Source organism: Cynoglossus semilaevis, chromosome 11, assembly GCF_000523025.1.
Source record: "Cynoglossus semilaevis isolate Cse_v1.0 chromosome 11, Cse_v1.0, whole genome shotgun sequence".
NCBI classification, from domain to species: domain Eukaryota; kingdom Metazoa; phylum Chordata; class Actinopteri; order Pleuronectiformes; family Cynoglossidae; genus Cynoglossus; species Cynoglossus semilaevis.
The window spans coordinates 3,916,681-3,939,991 of NC_024317.1; the positions used below are offsets into that span (position 1 = coordinate 3,916,681).

The 23,311-nt window shown below is 40.8% G+C and overlaps 4 protein-coding genes across 9 annotated transcripts in view; 2 read left to right on the top strand and 2 right to left on the bottom strand.

Annotated features, from left to right (window-relative positions):
• Positions 1-14,484, bottom strand: part of scn8ab (sodium channel, voltage gated, type VIII, alpha subunit b) — a 45,988-nt gene extending 31,504 nt beyond the window's left edge. Inside the window, exons 1-4 of the mRNA XM_025060014.1 lie at positions 14,344-14,484; positions 14,095-14,141; positions 7,059-7,396; positions 392-510 (exon numbers count right to left, since the gene is read on the bottom strand). Coding sequence (XP_024915782.1) covers positions 392-510; positions 7,059-7,340 — 401 coding nt within the window. The 5' untranslated portion in view covers positions 7,341-7,396; positions 14,095-14,141; positions 14,344-14,484. The remainder of the gene's footprint in view (positions 1-391; positions 511-7,058; positions 7,397-14,094; positions 14,142-14,343) is intronic.
• On the top strand, positions 13,131-15,453 carry tmt1a.1 (thiol methyltransferase 1A, tandem duplicate 1). Its single transcript, XM_008320030.3, has 2 exons — positions 13,131-13,678; positions 14,456-15,453. Exons 1-2 carry the CDS (start codon positions 13,184-13,186, stop codon positions 14,687-14,689), a joined length of 729 nt encoding a protein of 242 aa, XP_008318252.1. The 5' UTR covers positions 13,131-13,183; the 3' UTR covers positions 14,690-15,453.
• A 757-nt stretch (positions 15,454-16,210) lies between these two features.
• LOC103385978 (methyltransferase-like protein 7A) lies at positions 16,211-18,729 on the top strand. The gene is made up of 2 exons (XM_008320031.3): positions 16,211-16,714; positions 17,820-18,729. The coding sequence occupies exons 1-2, from the start codon at positions 16,217-16,219 to the stop codon at positions 18,054-18,056; spliced, it is 735 nt and encodes a 244-aa protein (XP_008318253.1). The 5' UTR covers positions 16,211-16,216; the 3' UTR covers positions 18,057-18,729.
• Positions 17,672-23,311, bottom strand: part of atf1 (activating transcription factor 1) — a 6,591-nt gene continuing 951 nt past the window's right edge. For 3 of the 6 annotated variants that reach the window (XM_017036555.2, XM_008320033.3, XM_008320032.3), the window contains exons 2-8: positions 22,729-22,832; positions 20,795-20,917; positions 20,615-20,712; positions 20,406-20,539; positions 19,669-19,845; positions 19,270-19,423; positions 17,672-18,956 (exon numbers count right to left, since the gene is read on the bottom strand). In XM_017036555.2, the coding sequence (XP_016892044.1) occupies positions 18,812-18,956; positions 19,270-19,423; positions 19,669-19,845; positions 20,406-20,539; positions 20,615-20,712; positions 20,795-20,917; positions 22,729-22,827 (930 nt within the window). In that variant the 5' untranslated portion in view covers positions 22,828-22,832 and the 3' untranslated portion in view covers positions 17,672-18,811. The remainder of the gene's footprint in view (positions 18,957-19,269; positions 19,424-19,668; positions 19,846-20,405; positions 20,540-20,614; positions 20,713-20,794; positions 20,918-22,728; positions 22,833-23,311) is intronic. The other 3 variants (XM_008320038.3, XM_008320037.3, XM_008320039.3) reach the window with 1 other exon arrangement.

Sequence of the window (23,311 nt, forward strand, 5' to 3'; positions counted from 1 at the left end):
GAGACTCCCATTTAAACCCAAAGTTTTAGTTGCTCCAGTCAGCTAACTTCCTGTTCATCAGTTCATAGATTGATGATTCACTCAATAATTCCTAAAAATAATGTTTCATTTTTCTTCCTTAAGAATAATCCTGACATGCAAAACAGACTTGTGGTTCATAAATTGTTCTTTTGAAAAAGAAAAAAAACAAAACTAAATTTATATTATTTTTTGACACCAGAAGCAATTCAGGAAAATATTTATGTACAATTTTTTTCACATTAGAATTTCTGCTGACAGTTCTAAAAACTCCCTAGGATTGTGCATCTGGTAAGACAGGCATGAATAAAAATCAAAGTTTTCCATTTTCATTTCAGGTAACAGAAGCAAAAACAATGGCATGAAAGGATATGAATGTATCAAAATCTTTATAGCTATTCGCCTAAGTAAATTAAAAGGACTTAAGATGTACAAGGAGGGCGTGGCACTGAAGCGGAAGAGTGTTTTCCCTTTGTTTAGGACTATAAATGTCTGTGGAGAAAAAACAGACGGAGAGAGAGAGGGAGAGAGAGAGACAGTTAGATCATTTGTCGAATTAATTTGACACACATATATGGGTCAGTGTGGTCTGCAGTGTGGAAACATTTAAACAACAGAAGACGAGCGTCACTTTAATGTAATCAGTCAAGTACACGGCTCACCTCTGAGTCACCGGCCGCTGGTGCACTGGTGTCAGCTGTAAGCTAAGAGCTAACAAGCTGCTAAAGACATAAATATCACTGAGACATTTTTCAGGTGTCATTTTCGGGTGTAACAGTAGAAAAATCTGAATGGATACAGCGTTATAACAGACAGCCAACGTCAAGGACATCCTCGCCCTGTGACCAGTCCACTCATAACCCAGGGTTAGCTTAACATCTGCCCTGGTTGCATCAGACTGAGCCTGAGCGGCGGGGAGCTTCTTCTCGTCCCAGCTGCAGCTCTGTGAGCAGCAGACAGGCGTATGGGAAGCTCTCTCCGCTCCGTGGCCAAATGACTCTCTTCTCCCCAAGTTTAAAGCTCTTACTGGAAGAGAACCGCAAATGCTGTCATCGATCAGGGCCAGATCTGCTGACTCTAGGCTCTCAACAACCACTCCCCGCACATAAACAGCACCGGGCCAAGTGGGGCTGGGTGCAGGGGGGGTGGGGGGGGGGACAGCAGCGTGTATCTTTGTGCATACCTAGGTGGTTGTGGAGGGTACTGCCCAGTTTTGGCTAAAACACAGTGTGGTGTCAGTGGCTTTATTTACAAACAAACAGATCTGGGTCCAGCTGCTCCCGGTCTTTCACTGGTTTTTCACTGATAACTCATCAATCACACTGTTAGAGAACCAGGACTGAAGGACGCTGTCAGAGTTACACCACTGTGACACACCACACACACCTTAGAGTAACTAATCTACAGTGTTTTAAACTCAGAACATGCTGTTCCTCTGCCTCCCCTGCAGGGGGTGCCATAAACAGACAGGACTCTGTCTCTCAGTCTAAATGTTTTTCAGAGACTGAACTTCAGGACAGACACTTTAAAGTGATCTGTGGAACTGTTCTCTTCCAACAGTACCACTGCAAACATTAGGTCACATTTTGACCCAGTAACTGCCAAAACAACTGACCTCAGGATAATAAAGGTCTTCTTCATCCAGTAACCCAGTGTAAATAAATGTAAAAGAAACAAAAACACAGAGAACCATGAACCTGCAGATCTGCAGAACCCAGAACAATTCACTCCTTGAGACTCTAACTCTTCATCAATGTTGAAAAGTCCACTGATCCCAAGCTCAAATCAGATGGACCAAAGATGAAACCACAGCATGGTTTATGGTCAGTGTCCTTCAGTGAAGGTGAAGGTGTTGAGGTGGTCTGGAGAAGACCCTCCGTGTATGTTTCCAACTAGGAAAATTTGAGACTTTTTTTGGCAGCCATGAAGGAACTCACTGGAATGTCTGCAACTGAGTCCAACCTGGATTTAAATACATTAACTAATGTCCAAAAACTGTAATGTTTCTTGGACTGGACCTAAACCATGATCCAGATTTTGAGAACCTCCATCTTCTGCTGTTCTGACGAAGAAGATTTTAAAATCCCAGTTATGGATTTCCTCATTTGTCTAAATGTTCTTGAGGACTATATTTTTTTGTAAATAAAGTTGTTCCACTGATGCAGAGTGAACACAAACACAAACCACCGTGTGTGTAAGTCAAAGTGTGTCTATTATACAAAGGCATGTGGGAGGGCACAGCTATGAATACCACTGTAGCTGGGGGGGCAAATGAAGCTGTTCTCCATAGAGCTTTGAGACAAAAGGGCAAATATGCAAGAAATCTGGAGGCAGGATGCAGCTCTAAGGAGTGCCTGTGTGTGTGTGTGTGTGTGTGAGAGAGAAACAGGGACAGGAAGAGGGGCTTGCAGGTGTATGGGACAGCAGCAGAGAGAGAGCCAGGGAGAGAGAGAGAGACAGAGAGAGAGAGAAAAGAGGGGCGGAGGGGGGAGTGATGCAGAACAGAAAGCCAGAGAGCTGCAGAGGGGAGAGAGCCAAGGCTGAGATAGATGGGAGGAGTGGGTCGGCATGCAGCAGAGAAACTGAGAATGAGATGATGAGTGGGATCTTAGCAGAGAAATAACAGAGAATAAATTCAGTGGAGGGGATGTGGGGGTGTAGTGGTGGGAGGGGGGGGACCCGACCTGACACAGCTGCTGAGCTGATGCTTCATAAAAGTGACTTAAACACCGACACTGATATGTGAATATTTTTAATCTAAAACCAAGATCATTAAAATAAGGAAAAAAATAAGGAGGAAAATAATGTATCATTTCTGCCAAACTCTTTTTGTGATTTTTTTTTTTCTAAATGGCTAAAAATGAAGAGAAAACACACAAAGAGAAGTGAACTACTGCAGCGCACCACTGCACACAACGAAATGTGACCTCTGCTTTTTGACCCATCACCAAAGTGAACAGGGGGGGGCAGCAGTGTGTCATATAATCTGTCCTATGGGGTTTTAAAATCTGACATAAAAAACATGTAATAAAAATAAAAATGTCCAACTGTGAAAACCCAGTGTTCCTTCAGCGTCTGTGAAATATAATTCATGTATATCAGCAGTGATAGAATTGCAGCAAAGTGACACTGGAACTACATTTTGTATGAACTCAACCACATGAAATGCAAACACCCTCGCCCCCCCCCCAAAAAAAGGTTTAAGACACAGACTTGTATGTTGTGCTGCAAAATCTTACTTTCCCACCCACACGTCTTTCCTCCTTCCTTCCTACGTTACACCAACCTGGCCATCAGTGAAAGCATACTCAGCCCCCCCCGTCCCCCCACCCTCCACCTCATCCCTTCCTCATTCAGCCCAGCACAGGAGGATGCTGTGTCATCAGAGACTGAGGACTCAGACAGTGCACTAAAGCCTGCCCTCTGCTTTAATTTACTACACGCTGAAAAAAAAAATGAGAGGAAAGCTTATGGAGAAGGCAGCGGAAGTAAGAGGTAAAAGCAATGAAACGGTCAGAGATGCACACGGAGGCGGCCATGGTGGTAACAGGGCTGTGAACGTAATGCTCTCGACACTGCTTCACTGCTGAGCTCGGGATTCAGCGGCTGCTTCAGGCCTGAGCTTCACTACTTAAAGAAAATGCCTAGCCTCTGGCACACTTAGCCACCGAAACGCCACAGTCAGGAAAACACAGTCTTCGACATCAGGAGAAAACGCTTAATAATGTTTTCCATCAATATCGTCGTACAGCATCGTAGGCCTGTTGTTTTTCATGTACTTGTTTTTAAAGTCCAGCTTCCAGTCAAACAGCAGCGTGTGAACCATGTCAGCTGAAGTGTGTCCTGCAGCCTCTCTGTCCTCCTCCCGTATGACCACTGCATCTCTAACATTGCTTAATCACATCAGACGTTTGAAACGCCCAGCCAGTCCTCTCCTCATCACAGGGGAAAACAAGAACTGCAACGCTGCATTTCTCTTCCTCACTGCTGCCCCCTCTTCCTCTCTCTTTGATGCATGAGTGCTGTGATCTGATCAGGTTTCCTGCAGCTGACGGTAACACACACACACACACACACACACACACACACACACACACACATGGAGGCAAACCTACAAAAACACACTCTAAGTCAAACTCATTGACATACAGTGCAATAGTGAGCGATAGCATGACTGCTGGGTCGGTCGAGCAGAGGAGACAGGCAGCCTGGAGAGGTGAGGACACGAGCAGCAGAGGACGGATGGATATAGTTAGTGCCACTTCCTCAGGTGTGATAAAGGGCAAAGGCATTAGTGGATTAGGAAAATGACTGATACGAATGATAGTAACATGGGCAGGAGAGCTGAGGCCGTACTCAGCTGAGGCGACTGGTAGGAGTGAATATACGATGAAGTCAGCAGAACTGGACGAAGCAGAGAGAAGAACCAGCGCAAACAGAGGCTTATGGTGTAGGTGGTAACGTAACAGTTTGATGAGATATCTGCACGGCAGTCTGAGCCGCAACGTCACCTTCATCAATTTTAAAATTACCGCAAAGCATGTGACTCTAGTCACATGACACAACGGCCAACACGACACCAGCTCAGGGCAAGTGCAACAACCTCAACCACTGAATATTCTTTAAAAAACAAACATACAGGGTCAATAGAAACGTCATTGGCTTTTTACCACTTTTCCAAGTGATCATGACACTTGTGAGTGCAAATCATGAATTTACAAGTGGTAAAAAAAAGACCAGTAGGTGGCAGTAAAGATGCAGAGCTACCTGCCTCTTTGAAATCCAAAGAAAAAAATGGTAGATTTAAAGCTGCTTATTTATTGTTACTTCTATGAAGCCAAGTATTTACATTGGTGATGATTCAATAAGCACATGCTATAATAGAAACTAACTGAGTTTAGCATCACTGGGTAAAAGTTCACCACCACATTATTGTGATGTGTCTAATATCTTATCACTGATACCTCATTATATAACCTTTAGTTGGCACATATTTATATAAACCAGACCAAATGCAGGAGAACTCACAGACAGACAGTCTTCAAACGTCAATAACGCGACATTGAAACGTTGACCCATTACATGATGTCAGTGACGTCACCTTAGCTTCTCTCCGAGATTAACTCACAATTCAAATTGTGTCAATTAATCACATTTCAAATCATAGTTTCCAGCTGACATACACCCAGACGGATATGTGATATCCAATGTAGCTCTATGTCCACTGAAACTCGATAGCATCTGGCTACAGCGCTAACTCCTCAGTGACTGGGAGCGTAGGGTTACAAGGCTCCTTCTGGATGTTGCATCACAACAGATGCCAACGTAAAAGAACACTTTGCAAGGTCATCTTCAACTTACACATAATACTGTAGTAGTATACAAATTTAAAATAAAAACAATGACAAATACTTCTGCACACATTGCTACTTTTCTACAACCAGCGGTACCACAGGGGAGACATGTACGAGATTAGGAGCAGCTCATTGGGGAGGAGGAGGCAAAGAGGAGAAGGACCGTACGAAGAAAACAAGCCTCTCTGCGGCCGCCGCTGAACCGGGGTTGTGGATCAATAGATCACAGAAGGTACGCAACATCTGATAGTTTGATCCAGGCTTTGAGGGAGAGTTCTGCTGATAAGGCTTCTTACTGCCACACAGGCCACCAATCCACTTCCATTTTATCCCTGCAACCGCACAGGAGAACGGCCACTACAGACCTGAGAACAGCCTGGGCTCCGAGGCCTGGGCTCCACTGACCGCCATTACTGCTCTGTCACTTCACACCGACTCGTGTGTTAGCGAGTGAAGAACCTATGACCACAGTTGGGTCAGTGTTTGGTAATCTTGGTATGAGAGAAAACAGGTGTTCAGTCTGCTGCAGCGCCACCAACACAGCTACCATTCACACTCACATTCACACTACAATAATTAATAATAATAACAGATTTAATTCATACTGTGCCTTTGAAAACAGTTTAGTTTTGAGATTGGACTAATAAAGAGGGAGAGAGCCGGGCTGCACGATTATGGCCATTATGATCATCACGATGATTTTTATCAATTGAATTTACAATTATTAATCACGATTATTCATTACCAGTAAGTTAGGTAAAACATATTTTTGCTGCACTTCCTATTTTAAACAGACAGTATGTGGACAAGGCTTTCAGTTCAAAATGAAACTTAGAATAAAAATAAATCATAAATAATAAAATTGTAATGTAAAGTTGGCAATCAAAATCGTGATCGTGATTAAAATTCGATTAATCGTGCAGAGCGACATTACTGCGTGAATCAGGTGGTAGAGACTTCCAAAATTTAGCAATTAATCCAATCCCTAATCTACATGCTTAGAGCAAAGAGAGCAAAGAGAGCAAAGAGCAAAGAGCAATAAAACATAAAACTCCAAAATGTCTGACAGAAAGACAAATAAACATTTGTCTATAATGACAAGGATGTGGCGAGTCATAAAACCCATTCAGACGGAGTAGAATTACACCTGATGAAATCACTGTCATCTCACTAAATATAAAATTAGCAGTAGCATGAAGGCTAGTTCAAACTGGCACCTTCAGATATTCTGTTTCTAACACACATTAACATGTGATTTTCTATTTACCACCAGAGAAAGCTGCTCTGTATGAGTGTAATTGATCCTCGGAGCTATAGCACAGCAGCACTGCAGTGCTGCAGGGGCAGAGAAACTTATATGACTCTCTGCCTCCATTCTGTTTTGACTTCACAGGAGGAACGAAGAAAAAAAACAAAAATAACAACAACTCACAGGACACACAACATCCCTCCCTGCGACTGAACGACGCAGGAATAGTCACCGAGAGACCAGGATCTAAATAGTCATGAGAAGCTCTCCTAATGCCTCAAGGTCATCTTTGCTATTACGTTAGCCATATTCCTGCAGTGACGGCAGCTATAACTTCCACTGAATCTTAATCACTACGATCTGAATCTGACTGGTGTTCAGTGACTGCTCGTCGTCTTCTGGTCAATAACAAATCGTCGATGTAAAGTACCACTCACTTTCTTGTTCAGATAGTAGGGGTCCAAATCCTCCAGCGGCGTTCCCCCCATTCCATTAGGAATATCGCCGTAGATGAACGGCAGGCTCTTCCCAGCCTCCAGATCACTGTTTGGCCTGGCCTCATTGTCTTCAGATGTGTCGCGGTGACTACTGTCCGATCGGGGCTTGGGTGGCTTCTTGTTCTTCTCTTCTTGGATGCGCTTCTCGATGTTAGCAAGCGACTCTGGGGTGAACTTCTTGAAGCTGTCAGGTCCTGGGGGTGCAAGAAGGGGTGCAGCCATGTTTTCATCCTGCAGCTATTTCCTCTTTATTTGTTTTCCATTCCAGGCATACAGCTCTAGGAGATGGAGAGAAGTGAGAAAGTGAGCAACGTGAAAAAGAACATTGAAAATTATTCTGTAACATGAAACCAGATGTAGTGAGATGTTATTAATGAAATGAACTGATCAGGACAAATACTTTGCTTACTTCCATATCACAACCCAATATAAAACACATTTGCAATTCACATACTGCAGAAACCACCCTTTATATTTTATAAATAATATAATCAAAATTAAAAATTAAATTTAAGTTTGATAATTTAAAATTGTAAGGTATGTGGAACAAAAGGCTGATTTGCCACTGAATAAACATTATAGGTTGGTGCATTATTTATTTATTTTTAATAAAAAACTAAAAATACAAAATACTGAATTAATACAACTGGTTTATCTGGTTAATTACAGCTACATCAATAAAAAGTGAAAGAGACTAATATTTACCATAATGATGTAAACCTGACAGGGCCTTAGACTTGTTGCAGTACAACGCCCTCTAGCTGTGCCTCAACCCAGAAATAAACACACCAATATATTATTCCGTTCTGTGAAGAGAACTGTCTGTAGCCTTAAGTCAAACACAGCTGAGAGATATTAGGCCAAAGACGAGTCATTTTCTGTCTGAAAACAACCATCTAAAGTATAAAAGCTACAGCGTTAGCTGAAAAAGACTTTGTCCTGTCACTATGAACAGTTACTAATACATATCGGTGTCATATGGTGTAGTATGATCAGGATATGAAAACGTTACATGTGATAGCCATGAGGGACGGACAGCATATACTTTAAGGTTCCAACACTAGGGGGGTCTATGCTTGAGTTTTTAGGGGGACATGCTCCCGTTGAGACGACGACTTCACCCACACCCTGCTGGACATTTCAGTTGAACGTTGCCAGGCCTCGTTCAGCAAGAATTATAAAAGTGTGGCAGTGAAGACAGACCTGCCTGCAGTCCATAAATATATTATGTTAAAAAAAAAAAGTCTGACAGACAGTGACCTCTCCTGTTGTAGTCTATATTGAATACAACAATAATAATAAGCCGACATTATGATGGCGTAAGTGTAACAATTAGCATCATAAATCAGTTTATATTTAATACGAAATAAAAACAGAATGATGATTTAAGCTTTTTTGCATTTTTAGTCACAACTTGTAGGCTTGTCTCAGACTGCACATACTGCAAAGACTGCAGGCTTTGCTCCTGTGTGCTGCTGTTAGCTTAAACAAAGAGCTGCTATAACAAATTCACACTGGAAGGTTTCATTCTTATACAATAAACATGTTGTTTCTAATTCAAAAACAAGTTAGACATCTACAGGACATCCATTGTCAATAAAAAAATTGAATCTGATAGATCCCAATTCTGTGGATTAATCAGATCTAATCATGATCAAGACTGATACTTACTTAGTCTTCACTTACTCAAGACTGATATTTACTACTTCAATAAATACATCATCAGTCATATTGACCTGTCCTGGGTTATTTTTGCTGTTTCTCCCTGAGAATTGCTGCTATGAACGTTATGCCTCTCTGCAGGCTCCCTCTGCTGACTGACGGCCACATCACATTTTACAGTCGAGTCGCAGTTTAGAAACAGGCAATCCAAATTTAGACAGTATCAGCAAGGTTCAAGGAAATAATGGCAGTGCTACAGACCTGGAAATAAATCAGACAGAAGGAGAAAATCCCACCGGCAGAGAGAAAGACACAGATCCAGCTACGTTAGAAAAAAGCAGTCGCAGGCAACAGAAGAGGAATGAATTCCATTTCAGGTAACCCAACCTCGGCACAACCTCCAAGTCTCCTTCCAGCGATGCCACATCAATTGATCTAGCGTCAAGGTGATTCACACCATGATGCACAACCATGGGCAGAAAAAAAAAACTTGACACACAATGTTGGGACAGTCCCTAAAAACCAGGCAGCTGACCTGACGGGTGACCAGAACAAACTGCTGAGCTTTTAATGTTCATTAACTCCGGTCATCACTGCGTACGAGCTTCAGCTCAAACATCAGACTTATTCATTTTAATTGAAAAGTCTGTTGTGATCACTCAGAATAATCACATTAAATCCCGTTGGCTCACGTAGCCTCTGGCCAAAATCCCTCCGTCCGGAAAAATCCGAGCCAAGTTAGTCCGAAGGGAGGAAAAATACAGCAGCTTCAGTTGCCGTCAGAGACAAAGATAAGGCTGGAGCCAGTGCAGCAGCATGTAGCAAACTGAACGGATGCTGCATCTGCTGTGCAGCGGTGAAAAACCCAGAAGTGTCTATCACTGAGAGAGAGAGAGAGAGAGAGAGAGAGAGAGAGAGAGAGAGAGAAGAAAAAAAAAAGACCCTGAACCTCTGAACACTCTGACGAAGACCTAAGATCTGACGGGACCGACCCAGCACGGTCTGCTACAGAGAGGAGGAAGGGGTGTATGGATGGGGCATGTACATCAGAGTCACATGGGCCAGCCAAAAAAGGAAGGAAGGAAGGAAGGAAGGAAGGAAGGAAGAAAGGAAGGAAGGAAGGAAGGAAGGAAGGAAGGAAGGAAGGAAGAAAGGAAGGAAAAGTAGAAAAGGAGGGAGAGAAAGAAAAGAAAGAAACATCTTTCATTTCCTGAAATAGAATTCTTAATATTCCAGATAAATGTGTAACTTTTACAGATATATAAAGGTATCTCATATGACTTCTGTGATGAAAGTGAAAGCAACCTTTGAATATACTCACACAATAATAATTCGATTGTGACTGTGTATTCATCCCAAATTTAAGGTAAAAAACAAAACCTTAAACTGACCCATCCAGGCAGCAACAGCGATCAAAAATAGACAAATAACAAGCGCCAATAGAACTGAAGGGGATCTTACTAGTCACAATCTAAAAGGAAAATGATCCCCACTGTCATAAATAATCAAAATAATTTCCGTCAGAGTGAGATCTGTTTGTCAGGATTTTCGTGTCAAATGCTGTTGTGTTTTCAGAGGACAGACGAGGACAGAGGCATCAGGGCAGAAAATGTGAATTTTGGGAAAAAAGCCAACAGCAGAGACAACTATCTCTTATTTCCTGATAGAACTCTCCCTCTCTCTCTCTCTCTCTCTCTCTGCTGAGGACTATCCTCTCCCTTTCACACTGTATGCTACATCATGCAAATGTTCTTCATTGACGAAGAGCGATTTGAAACCTTGGTAAAGTGCACTCTTCTACACCGAGGCGTGCCTATAGGGCCAAAGCCTAAAATACTGCAGTGTGGTTTATTGCTGCTATAGGCTCAAACTAAGTTAAAAAAAAAAAAACTAACTCATAGTAGGTCAGCTGAATACACAGAGCTGTGTCCTGACAACTCCACACTGCAGCTCTGAGTCAAAGCACATCAGCACATCCTGGTTCCATTCCAACAAGCCAAATTATTTATACACAGACACAGATTATAAACTGTACAGGCCTGGGGGCCGTGAGCTACCACACCCGTGTGGATGGAGCTCACAGAGTCTGGAAGATGCAGTTTCTGTAGAAGACCAACATACTGGGGATGGGGACACTGCGTGAAAAATAAAAGCAGGGGGAGGGGGTGGGATGGTGGAGGGGGTGGGGGGTAGGGAGGCCTCGGTGAGAGCTGCCAAAGTAAAGACGCACCTTCCTCCAAACGCAATACAGTCTCCAGAGAGGTGGCAAGACAGGGGTGGCATGTGGGGGCGGGGGTATGAAACTATGATTGTAAAAAATAATAATAATAATAATAACAGCATCCTAGGACGTTGACACACGCAATTTTTTTTATAATTATTTTTGTTATTCATGTGCGTGCAGAGCATCATGCATGTAAGCCAGTTGCACGCATTAAGTGCAGTCGGAGTGTGGCCGCCGACAGAACTTTGCTGTGATGTCACTTTTACATCCTTTATCCTATGCGGATGATGTGTATTTGAACACAGTCAAATGTCATCCCTTCCAGCTGCAGGCCAACACCCCAAACACACCAGCATCCCTCGACGGGCTTTTCACCGTGTCGCATCGCAAGGTGCATTTTGAAAGTCACAGCTCCCTGACTTGTCACTGACGCCTGGCATGTACAGATGTGTGTGCATGTACTGGCAGAGAGCCCTTCACAGACGCTATAGAGAGAGAGAGCGAGAGAGAGCGAGAGCGGGAGAGAGAGGGACCGCTCTGCGGCACTGGGATGCAGTCAGTCGACTAAGTGATACTACCATCCATTCGGCCACTGACAAACACCAGACAATGTAAAACACGGATAGTCTACTTACTTTTTCTCGCCTCAACAGAAATCCAGAGAGGTGTGAGTGAACTGCAGATGTAGAAAAGAGTCGAGAGAAACTGCGGCTGTCGCCATATTGTTGCTGCTATCTCCCTTCCCAGTGCGTGCGGCTACCCTGCATAATTGATGACTCTCAGCAAATTGTTAGGGAGTGTCGGTAAATGCCTTTAGTTTCACTAACGGACAAGAGACCGCAGCATCGTAAGCAGAAAACACACACACTCTCTCCCCCTCTCTCTCCCTCGTTCGCCCCCTCTCTCTCTCTCACACACGCAGTGTTCATGTAATAACAAGAACCTAATTGTGGTTGTGTTAACAATAAGCAAAAATATTGGGTTGTTTTTTTTTTTCTACTGCTGTGGTAAAAAAAAAAAATTCGGGCACCGTGTATAAATCATACACTAATCATAGACGAAAACCCCTTCTTGAGAATTACTGGTATTAATATACACCTATAAAAAAACAGGAAATTGATCGCCCTGATTAAAATATACATTTTTAAAAAGTACTTATGTAAAAAAAAGTAGTGTTTTACCAACAGATAATTACTGAATATGACTTTGAAGACATCTATTCCGTCAGTGACGTTCTTCATTGATTAGAAAATGGACCTTTGGACCTTGAACCCTAGGAAGCAGACCGGAAATAGCAGTGAACTAACAGGAAGTGACTCTGCTGGTTGAAAGAAGAACTGTTCGATACAAATCACAAAAAAAAAACAAAAAACTGTACACCTGCTCAGTGTTTCGATGTGACTTTTTTTATGTAATAATTAAGCTCGGAAATTATGTAGGACTGTTTTTAATACATTTTTCATCTGAACGTGTGTATTGGGTTGGAGAATAATAAATGAAAAACTTGTCTACGATCCAAAGTGCAGATATAATTTTTTTCAGTTATAAAAATAAAATTCACATCGTAATGTGTAGTTGCAGAGCCTACATACATGGGCACAGGCTAAAATGAAAATATTAAGTGTATTTTTATAGATTGGGACGAAATCATATTGAGAGAGAAGTTGTATTGTCTTTCTGTTTTACAAAATGTATCAATGTAACTTTGAATAGATTTGTGTTTTTTTTAGATCGTGCCAAAAAATATCAAGTCACAAAGTGCACAGGTATGTCTTCACCAGAGCTGCTGTAGCTTTGCTCTGCTTTACTGTAGCAGCATCAAACGTTGCACATGTAATCTCCATATCCATGACGAATGATCATTTCCGGATTTGATTTGATATCGGAAACCTCCTGGGTTTATTATTTAAATTTGATATTAAATATTCGATTTGAATAATTTGAAAAAATATATTATATCCAACTCTTCTATTCACTTTACGTTTGATTATTCCCTCTCACTTTTTTGATGCGACTACTTACAACGAGGAATTTATTAATACGTGGACAGCACTCTGAAGTTCGAGCAGTCTAAATCTCGCGGCGATTTGGGATAAAGCGCGCATGCGCAGGTGGGTGTGTGGCGTTGATAAGGACAGCCATTGCACTCGTCTGTGGATCAACAGCGCAGTTTGCAAAAATGTCTCTCCTGATGAAGGTGTGTGTGACGGTGGTTAATGTCTTGTTTCTGCCCTTACACCTGTTGGACGCGCTCGGTCTGTACCGCGTGTACAAACGCTTCATGCCGTTGTGTTTACATCACCTTTCCAAAAAGTACAACGAGAAAATGCACGACAAGAAGAAGGAGCTGTTTCGCACTTTGCCAGAGTTAAATAAAAACAACGGACACCTGACGATTCTGGAAATCGGCTGCGGTACCGGCACAAATTTTGAGTTCTACCCGCCCGGGAGCAAAGTGATCTGCACTGATCCGAACCCCCACTTCCAGAAGTATCTGAGTCAGAACATGAACAAGAACGACCACCTGATGTACGAGAGGTTTCTGGTGGCGTCTGGAGAGGACCTGAGCGCAGTGGAGGACCAGTCTGTGGACGCGGTCGTCTGTACTCTGGTTCTGTGCTCCGTCAACAACACCCCCCAAACTCTGCGAGAAGTACACCGTATACTGCGACCTGTGAGTGTTCTGTGATTTCCTACTGGGAGTTATTGTAGTCAACAGCCTCAGGGGCGTGAACAGACATTTTGGGGAGGTGCAGCTGAAGTAAAGAATTGTTGATTCTCTTTTAACAAGTGCAAACAGTTCAGTTAACGTTATTTAAAACGATGTACACAAATCTGATCATTTGTACTGGGCTGCACGGTTGTCAAGTGGTTACTGCCCTTGCCTTACTGCAAGAAAGTGAGCAGTTTGATTCTCAGTGGTTATAACTTGGTCAGTTTGTCGAAGACCAATAGGTAATACTTTCAGCCTCACATTAACATCTACAGAGAAGACATCTTTGGGTGAAAAACAAATTACAGGACGTGAACCTGTGAGTGATTGCCCTTAGACCTGTGATGTTTTGATAGTATTTAAAATCTGGTTTCTACCTGGACCAAGTGTTCAAGCTCCACAAATGACTCCCTGGGCCTCTGACCTGTAAGTAAAAACAAATAAAGAAAATAATAATAAAGACTGCTACCGAACTGTTTCATGTAGCCTTTAAACGACACCATAATGACAACGAAATGGTTCAGTAGACATGTAGTAATAAAGTTGTGTTTTATGAGAAGAGTGAAAATATTGCATCATAATGACCTCTTATCTATTTATTCGTTTCAGATCAAATGTTGTTTTACCTTGCTGACAGGATGAAATATAAAACCACGTCCAAAATGCATGGACAAATGTCTCCAGCATGCACGGAAGTGTTCAGATTTTTTTAAATGTGGTGGTATTTTCCTTTTACAGGGCGGCGCCTTCTTTTTCATGGAGCATGTGGTTGCAGACCCCTCCACTTGGATACACTTCTTCCAGCACGTCTGTCAGCCCATAATGTACTACTTTGGCGATGGATGCCAGATCACTCGTGAAACGTGGAAACACCTGGAGGCGGCTGGCTTCTCGGAGCTGAAACTGAGGCACATCGACGCTCCGCTCTTCTCTCTGATCAAACCCCACATCGTCGGCTATGCTGTGAAATAGCTGCTGTTTGAGTGGTTTGATAGTTTCCCTCCATCACTGCCATGTGTTTGAAGAGCCCATGCAACCAAAGCCCAACTTCTGTAAAAACAAAAAAAACAAAAAAAAGTGCACTTACGTGACTCACTCAATTTGATACAAATTTTAGTTTGAAGAGGGAAGAAAATCAGTATTTCTTTTTGTCTATACTTATTTTGCATCTTTTTTAGGAAGTGGTTATAAGAAATCAAAAAAGTTTCAGAGCTCAGAAATATATAGTGTTATTGACAGTGTTTTTCATCTAAACATGATTATTGGGTTCACTTTATTGGGTAACAGAATAATAACTAATGATACCACTGATTTGGGTCCAAGATGCAAAGATGAGTCACTTCAAAAGCTTCTTTTTTTTTAATCAGCTTTGAAAAACAGGCCTGATATTATCGGCTTGCAGTGTTTGTTTTAGTTTTGCAGAGTCATGCTTAAATTAGCACCTTGTTGAAATGAAAGCACTTTAACCTACATAGATAGTTGACTAGTACCGCAGTTCTTGAAATGTTTGACTAATAAGTTAGAGTTTAACTGATTAAATCTGATTAGAAATTCATCTTGTTGGTCAGTAACTGTTAAATATTAAACATAAAACAAATACTACACTGTTTAATGCTGTGTGTCTAGCATGTTCTAAAGGCATCACTGGTGATGAGAACCAGTGCTAGTGACATGTGTCCGCTTGAACAAACATACCTGCAGGTACAAAATAAATAAAAAACATATTCAATGTCTGATTAAATGTCATCTTGTCTTTAATTGACATTTTATTTTTTGTTTAAATAACATAGGCAAGTTTTCCTTTTTAAAATAATCTAGGTATAAATATATGTACAGTATACTTTTATGTGACCTAAATCCAGCCTATTTAAATCTTGATCTACTGGCTACATGCAGCCCAGACACACCTTTCTATAAATGTCAGACCAAGAATTCAACCCTATCTGTAGCCTGGCAACATTCAACCCACAATGCATCGCTTGTGTGTCTGGCAGTGTTGGCAGGTCACTCTACAACACGATACCCTCAAAGCACCACCGTAGAATCTTCACTTTATACCTGCCTTCACTGAAAACTGCCTGTTTACTTCGCTGCACATTCCAGGCTCCAAATGTTTAATCTGCACTGAGTGTATTCAGGCTCCAAATGTTTAATCTGCACTGATTAAACATTTGGATAAGGATGGATAAGGATGGTGAAATAAACATTTGTTGATAATCCACACAACAACCAAGGAAAGCTGGTGTGTAAGTTACATCATCTTCAGGGAATAGGTGTAGAACTACCATATATTAAAATAAGATTAAAATACATCATATTCCATTATTCACATCTTACCTAAATCTCCCGGACTGACCTTAAACATACGAGAGGGCACCTTTTAGTCACACTCTAGACCATTTCCGCCATCTTGTGGTGGAAGGACAGAACAGCGACGGTCGTTCGTTCTTATAATCTGTTGATCCCCCCCGAGGCTCTGTTGAATACCTTCCAAAGAAAATGAAATATTTCCTGATGAAATTCTGCAGACTCCTCGTCGTGGCCCTGACTCTGCCTTTACATCTTCTGGAGATCACGGGTTTTTACGGTGCCTACAAACGGTTTTTCCCATTTCTCGCCTACAACATAACATTTTCATACAACGCCAAAGTACACCGGATTAAGAGAGAGCTCTTCAGAAACGTGGGCACATTTGCAAATACCGACGGGACACTGCGTCTGCTGGAGATCGGCTGCGGCAGCGGTGCAAACTTCAAGTTCTACCCGTACGGATGCACGGTGATCTGCACCGACCCCAACCCGCACTTCCATAAGTACTTACGGCTGAGTATGGACGATAACCAGCATTTGACCTACGACGAGTTCATTGTGACGCCGGGGGAGGACATGAAGGAAGTGCAGGACGAGTCCGTGGACGTCGTCGTCTCCACACTGGTCCTCTGCTCTGTCAAAGATGTGCAGGGAGTTCTGCAGGAGGTCCGCCGCATCCTTAGAACAGTCAGTCTCACTCTTCACACTGTAGTCAAAGAAAACCATATAGAAATGAACAAATTAACACACAAGACAACTTTTTGCCAATAACCTCAATTTAAAAAAAATCATCAATTATAAATGCAGTGATCTTTAGAAGTACTTTGCTACAAAAGAACATTTTATGTGTAAATTAAAAGTGAACGTGGCTTGTTTACGGTAAAACAAACTTTTCACGCGTATCGGATAATAAATTATTAGTGAGTTAATATTCATCACTGCACTGTTTTCAATAAAAACTTTGTTACTAATGATATTAAAGTACATACCGAAAAAAGATCAGTTCCACGCCACAAAGCACATACTTAGTTTTTTGTTTCACATAGTTTTGTTTTAAAATTGTATTCTAAACTTTGCATAGCAACAACGAGAATGTTTCGTGGTATCCCACACACCCCTATGCTACGCTAACAAACAAATACTCCGTATAAACTCTATTCAGAAACAAACTTTAGCCTAGCCCCCATTTCAAAGCACAAACCCAACACGTCAATATGGGAATTACTTACCAATTGCGAACAAGCGGCCGATCTTTTCACGATTCCCATGTCGTTCTCACCAAACATCTGCAACACGGAAACTAAAACAAACAAAACACGACAATCAAATTCTCAGCCGACGCGATACGAATGTGTACATGTTGTTTACATCGGAAGCGGAAGTAGTTTTTCATCGGTAGCTGTTTCCCGCGAATTCGACATCGACGCATTGTGCGCATGTGCGCACAGTGAGTCGTTTGAAAGAGCACTTCGTGCATTAATACACACAAGCCCAGCCCAGGCAAACATGATAGTGATGACTTAGGCAGAATGTATTGTGTTTGTATTTCTATATATATATACATATATATGTATGTATGTATACATACATATAGATACTTATAAATACATATATAATATATATAAAAAAATATATAGCACAGGGTTTTTTTTCTCATTACATTTAAGACTTGTCAGGTATTGATGTTTATTTTCTTGATAATGTGAAATGACAGCATTTAATTTCAGGATGACAATAAGAACGATATAGAAATGCATTCAGTTGACCAGCTTTTTGCTGCTTTATCTTTCAGGGTGGAGCCTTCTTTTTTCTGGAGCACGTCGTCTCTGAACCGTTCTCCTGGACGTTCTTCTTTCAGCATGTGCTGGAACCTCTGTGGTACTACCTTGGGGATGGATGCAGGACTACCAGAGCAACATGGAGAGATCTAGAAGCTGCCGGTTTCTCTAAACTTCACCTGAAGCAAATTGAGGCTCCAAATGTTGCCATGATGATAAGACCACATATTATGGGATACTCTATTAAATGATTGCCAATAACACTATCGTAATGGCATTTTGCACTGTGTCCATGTTTTTTTTAATTAACAAAAACATTAACTGTGTTGTATATTTTGAGTGAAAATATATTTATTTTCTTTTCAACTGAGCAACAATTCATAGACGGTTTGTTCTGTTCCCTCTCCTCCAGAGATGAACATAATAAATATTATCTGGACACTGTGCTTTTCCCTGATTGTCTACAAGTAACTGTCGAGAAAGAACCTAACAAACCACACTATATGTCATGTTTACCGTTACTCTTGATATTCCATTGCACAAAAATAAGGAATGACAATTGTAAATGAGAATTGCTGGTTTGCGATATAAACAAATATTCTGTCTGACGTTATGTCCCAGGCAGAATTTTGCAGATGTTGTTAGAAGAAACAAAAGTTCAACAGCGACATTATGGCAAACACCAATGAACAAGGATACAAGTAGAAACAGAAAGTCATAGTTAAAGCTCATAATTTCAAACCTGCCAGTATTAAAAATGTACACAACTATACATACAGAATCAGCAATCATTTTTTTAAAAAATCAGCAGGTGAGAAAATGGCCAATTTCTCCTTTTCTTATTTTGCTGAGTAAATCTTGTCTTGAAGTCTTGTATCAAACAGAGTACAAAAAAAAGAGGATCTCAGCCTGAAACGAAGTGTTCCCAGAAACCCCAATATGTCCAAATGGCTGAGCTGTACTGCTGCCACATTAGGTCTCAATCCCTGACCTGCTTTCAAACCGGTTATCCTGATTTATCACAGTAAAGGTCCTTCAATGTCTTCAGTTCTTCTATCAGGGTCTTGTTTTGGTTTTCAAGAACAGCAACGCGGTTTTCCAGACACTTAACATATTCCTTTTTCTTCCGTCGACATTCACGGGCAGCCTCTCTAAAAAAGAAGAAAAGGAAATAAGGTGTTATAGAAAAATGATCAGAATACGGATTTAACTCAATATTGATTTAACTCAGAGACGTGTGCAGCGTTACACACCTTAAAATGAAGGTCAGTTCTAAATAAAAAATGGCAACAACCAGAAAGTGCCCTGCTGACTATGAGGAAGTACGTCTGGATCTGTTTACATTTCTATCATACCTTGCGTTACACAAGTGAGTAAGACACAAGTTATTGAGTTGAATACAAGAGCTGGAAGAAGAAGAGAGAAGACAGAAATAAAAGCTTCAGTGGCAGGTAAAGGTATTACCTGTTTTTTGCAAGTCTGATTTCTCTCTTCATTGTTGGGTCATCAGACTTGCCCTGGGACAGTCCGACAGGAGTGGTCATGACCACAGTCTGAGGCAGGGAGCTGGATGCAGCAGTTGTACGAATCTGATATGTCTGCACCTCTCCCCCTGCACCTGAGAGAGAAAGCAATAACGGGAAAATAGTTTCTCTTCCAGTTTTTTTTTTTACATTATTTAAACATATTTAATAAGGTCATGTGATAAATCAGTCCCACATGACTGGCACTGAGGAAAGTTCAACTGGGTCTTACTTCACAGTGATTTGTCATGTTATTAATGTCAGGTTAGGACACAAGAGCGTGGAAATCACTACATTTGTTTGACTGTGCAAACTCTGAAAGTCAGTGTCAAGCACTCACCTTGTACAACGACCTGGTTGCTTGGCACCAGTATCTGCTGACCATCGGGGGTCTGGGCATACTGAAGGATGGTAGTGCCTTGCTGGCCTCCACTTGCATTAGCCACAGCCTGCAGCCCCTGAATGGCTTCAGATCCTGGAGCAGCCAGTTGAATTGTTCCATTAGCTGCAATTGTTACTAGAAATAACAAAGGACAACCATTGAGCGGTGAAGATTCTAACGGCTAAAGCATCATTTTGGGGCTGTCAAAAAATATATATATTATTTTTGTAAATGCTCAGGTAAGCCAATGCAGGAGATGATCATGGTAACATGCAAATTTACCTTTATTAAAGTTATTTTTACTAATTTTCTTATGCAACGAGTAAAAGCAGGGAACATCCTGGATATTTTGCCAGTCAATTGTAAGGCCACATAAAAAGACATTTCCAAAAAAGTTGATGCATTTTCTTAAATGACATAAAAGCAAAAGCTGTATTTAGGTTAACATTTAACAACATTTGACTTACAAAACAAAAATGTTATTAATCAGCAATTGCAACTTCCAAACCACTAAATAGTGTAAGTCAAAGAAACGAGAGATGTGAACAAGAAAGGTTCTTCACCCGATTGTTTTTTAGGATTTGTTGCTGTTGATTTAGAAATAAAAAAGTGTTTAACAAATGGAATCCAGCTAGTGGGTTAAATCACTAAAAGTGTGAATGTTTAACCGAGACATGGAAGAGAAATGTTCCTACTGTATTGTCCACTGCTGGTCTGGTAGATGGGGGTGGTGGGTACTGTAACACCTGTCATTCCTGTGGATGCTGGACTATTTAACTTTCCCTCAATGTGTGCTACCTCCTCAGAAGAGAGGTCATTTAGGATTTTTCTGCAGACGAAAAACAGAAGAATTAACAAAGTCCTCAAAACTGTTTAAAAAAAAAAAGATTTGCTCTAGGTTTACCTGTACGAGGGCCGCCTGGCCAATATTTCTCTGGTCTTATGGCCTGTTGCTCCACTGTCTGAAGAATCTTGTGAGTCATCACTATCTGTGCCCTGGTTCTTAAATTAGGAAATGTGATTAGTATGTAAAAAAGTCATTGCATAGAAATAAGAGGTGCCAAGGAAAAGCAGCTGGTCTAACTTGTGCATTGTGTGCCTGAGGGGACTGAATGACTGATGATTGCGCAGACTGGATCACTCCTTGAACCTGAAATTGACCACCTGGAAGTTGCACCACAGCCACAGAAGAACCACCTAGCGACATCTGCAAAACAAGCATTTGAAGAAAAAAAAAACACAACATCACATGTTTAAATCTTTGTTTTTGTTCTTAAAATTTAATATCATAAACCTGTAAAACACCAAATTATTATTTAATTTAATGTTATAATTAGTTAATAATGCAGAATGATGATGCCAACTACCACAAAACAACTGACAACATCAGGCAACAAACTGGTTTAGGGATTCATGCTTTAAGAATTACCAAAATACAAATCATTAGAAACCATCATTGAGATGTGTTTTAGAGAATTATTTTCTGATTTCTAATATTTTTCTATAATGCAGAAATAATCACAAGGCACAAAAAACTAAAAATGTATTTCCCAACATAATTTATCTCTCCAACATAAACAGTTCCAACCAGACATCATTTTTTAAGCCATGAACAACATGTCAATGATTTGTGTGTTCACAGATTTACAGCCTTGAGTCAACAACCACTGTCATGATATGTACACAACCTGGAGCTTCAGCTGAAACACAGATTTAATCCAAAATACTAGAAAACCACAAAGTTAAAAAGTGCTAAACACTTTTTAACATTTGAAATATCAGACAGTTTAAGTGTCTAATGTAATGCGCTTTTGGCATTTTTGATTACTTTGGAAAAAAGAGCCATGTGAAATATTTATCCTACAGTATGTATATGTTTAAGAGGAAAAGCAAAATTATGCTCGTTTTGTAATCAAATGAGTTAAGAACTAACCAATTTGAGATACAAGAAACAAGAACAATTTGTGAGAACAGAGGTCTTTTTGATGATATGACAATGGTCCTTTTATATATCGAGGACAGTGCTTCTCAAACTCATGGTATTCCTACCACTGGTAGTGCTTTGGATCGTCATTTTTAAATAATAATATATAATAATCTGGGATTTTGCAAGGAAGAGCACATCCCCACTATTGCCACTGGTTGAGTTACTTACTGTAGTGAAAACATACAGCTGTCTTATTGCTTACTCTGAGTACGAGTATGATTTTACAGTTACAGTTACAAGTGGAATTAAAAGACAGTACTCTTTCAAAATATGACCATCAAAAATAACTGTTGATTTCATAAGCAGACATTTTAAAGTTGTTTCTGCACACGCCTTATTGATATGGTCTGAATGGTCTGGACAATGAGGTCTTTAAGGAGAACACCAGTCTAGATTCAGCTGCATTAGTGCAGATCACAGTGAAGTGAGAATGGAAGGTATTGCAGTCTTGGATGCTTGTAAGCAGTGAGGTCACCTCTAAGGTTCTTGTGTCAAGAGGTAACAGACAAACAAAAAAGACTTCTCATCAAGTTCACACAAGTAATATAAAACACAATATAAAAACACTTGGCAAATTTAATATAAGCAAATATTAATTTCCTGATGCAAAACGTCACAGAAAAACAAAGACTCCTTCCTGCCAAAACAGTGTGACAACAAACCATCAGAAGACATAGTAGCAATGTAAACTAATGATTCAACGCCATGTCTGCCTGCACAACAAAGGATTTAGAAGGATAGTTTACACAATGAGCTCAGATTTATATCCCATCACTGGCATATTTTCAAACACCTCTACAAAGAGACAACTGCTGAAACAAGACTGAGCAGACTTCATTTATTGGACTCATAGTTGTGTTATTATATGTCAAGATTTTGACACTACCAGATATCTAAGGTGTTTTTATTACAGAAAACTGTCACGAAGAAAGCAGCCTAGTTTAAAAAGCACACAACATTGACAAACTGTTGACAAACTGTGGTACAGTTTGTCAATGTTTGGTATACTATTTACTGCTGGGATCCATTACCTGTTGGGCTATCTGTGAAAACTGAGCGGATGTGATGGTAGTGGGAATGGTAGTAGACTGTGACTCAGTGCCATTGCTGCCATGCTGTACTTCTTCCATAGTGACTGGAGACAAATAAATCAGCATTACCACTTTTACAATGGCTCCAGTGGAACACAGAACACGTCCGAGTCACCCGTTATGTGCTGTAACTTCCTACAGTGGCCTTGGGTGCTCGTTCTACAGTAAAATACTCACGTGTAACAATAAAAAGAGGTTATCGACAAATATGAAAAATAAACCACTCCTCCTTTTTTGAGAAACAAAATGTTTGCATGGAAGTCAATCTTTTGGGTTTAAGATACAACTCGACTTCCTTCTTGGTTCAAGCGCGAGCCAACAAAACTATTGTAACACGGGGTTTAGGGACACAGCTGGGCCTAACAATACTATTGCCATTTCCCTCGTGATTTAGTCAATAATGAAGTGTTTACATTGACAATGTGAATTAAATAGTAAGTTGACGAAATTAAGTAAAGTATATACATAGTTAAAATGCCCCCTTCATTTGAGTTGCCGTCTTTTGTAAAGGGTAACTGCGTTC

What these genes read in the sequence shown, in the direction of transcription:
- tmt1a.1 (XM_008320030.3), top strand. Translation starts at nt 13,184, where the DNA reads ATGTCTCTCCTGATGAAGGTGTGTGTGACGGTGGTTAATGTCTTGTTT. An exon ending in TACACCGTATACTGCGACCT is followed by an intron (nt 13,679 to 14,455) that starts GTGAGTGTTCTG and finishes TTCCTTTTACAG; the next exon opens with GGCGGCGCCTTCTTTTTCAT.
- LOC103385978 (XM_008320031.3), top strand. Translation starts at nt 16,217, where the DNA reads ATGAAATATTTCCTGATGAAATTCTGCAGACTCCTCGTCGTGGCCCTG. An exon ending in TCCGCCGCATCCTTAGAACA is followed by an intron (nt 16,715 to 17,819) that starts GTCAGTCTCACT and finishes TTTATCTTTCAG; the next exon opens with GGTGGAGCCTTCTTTTTTCT.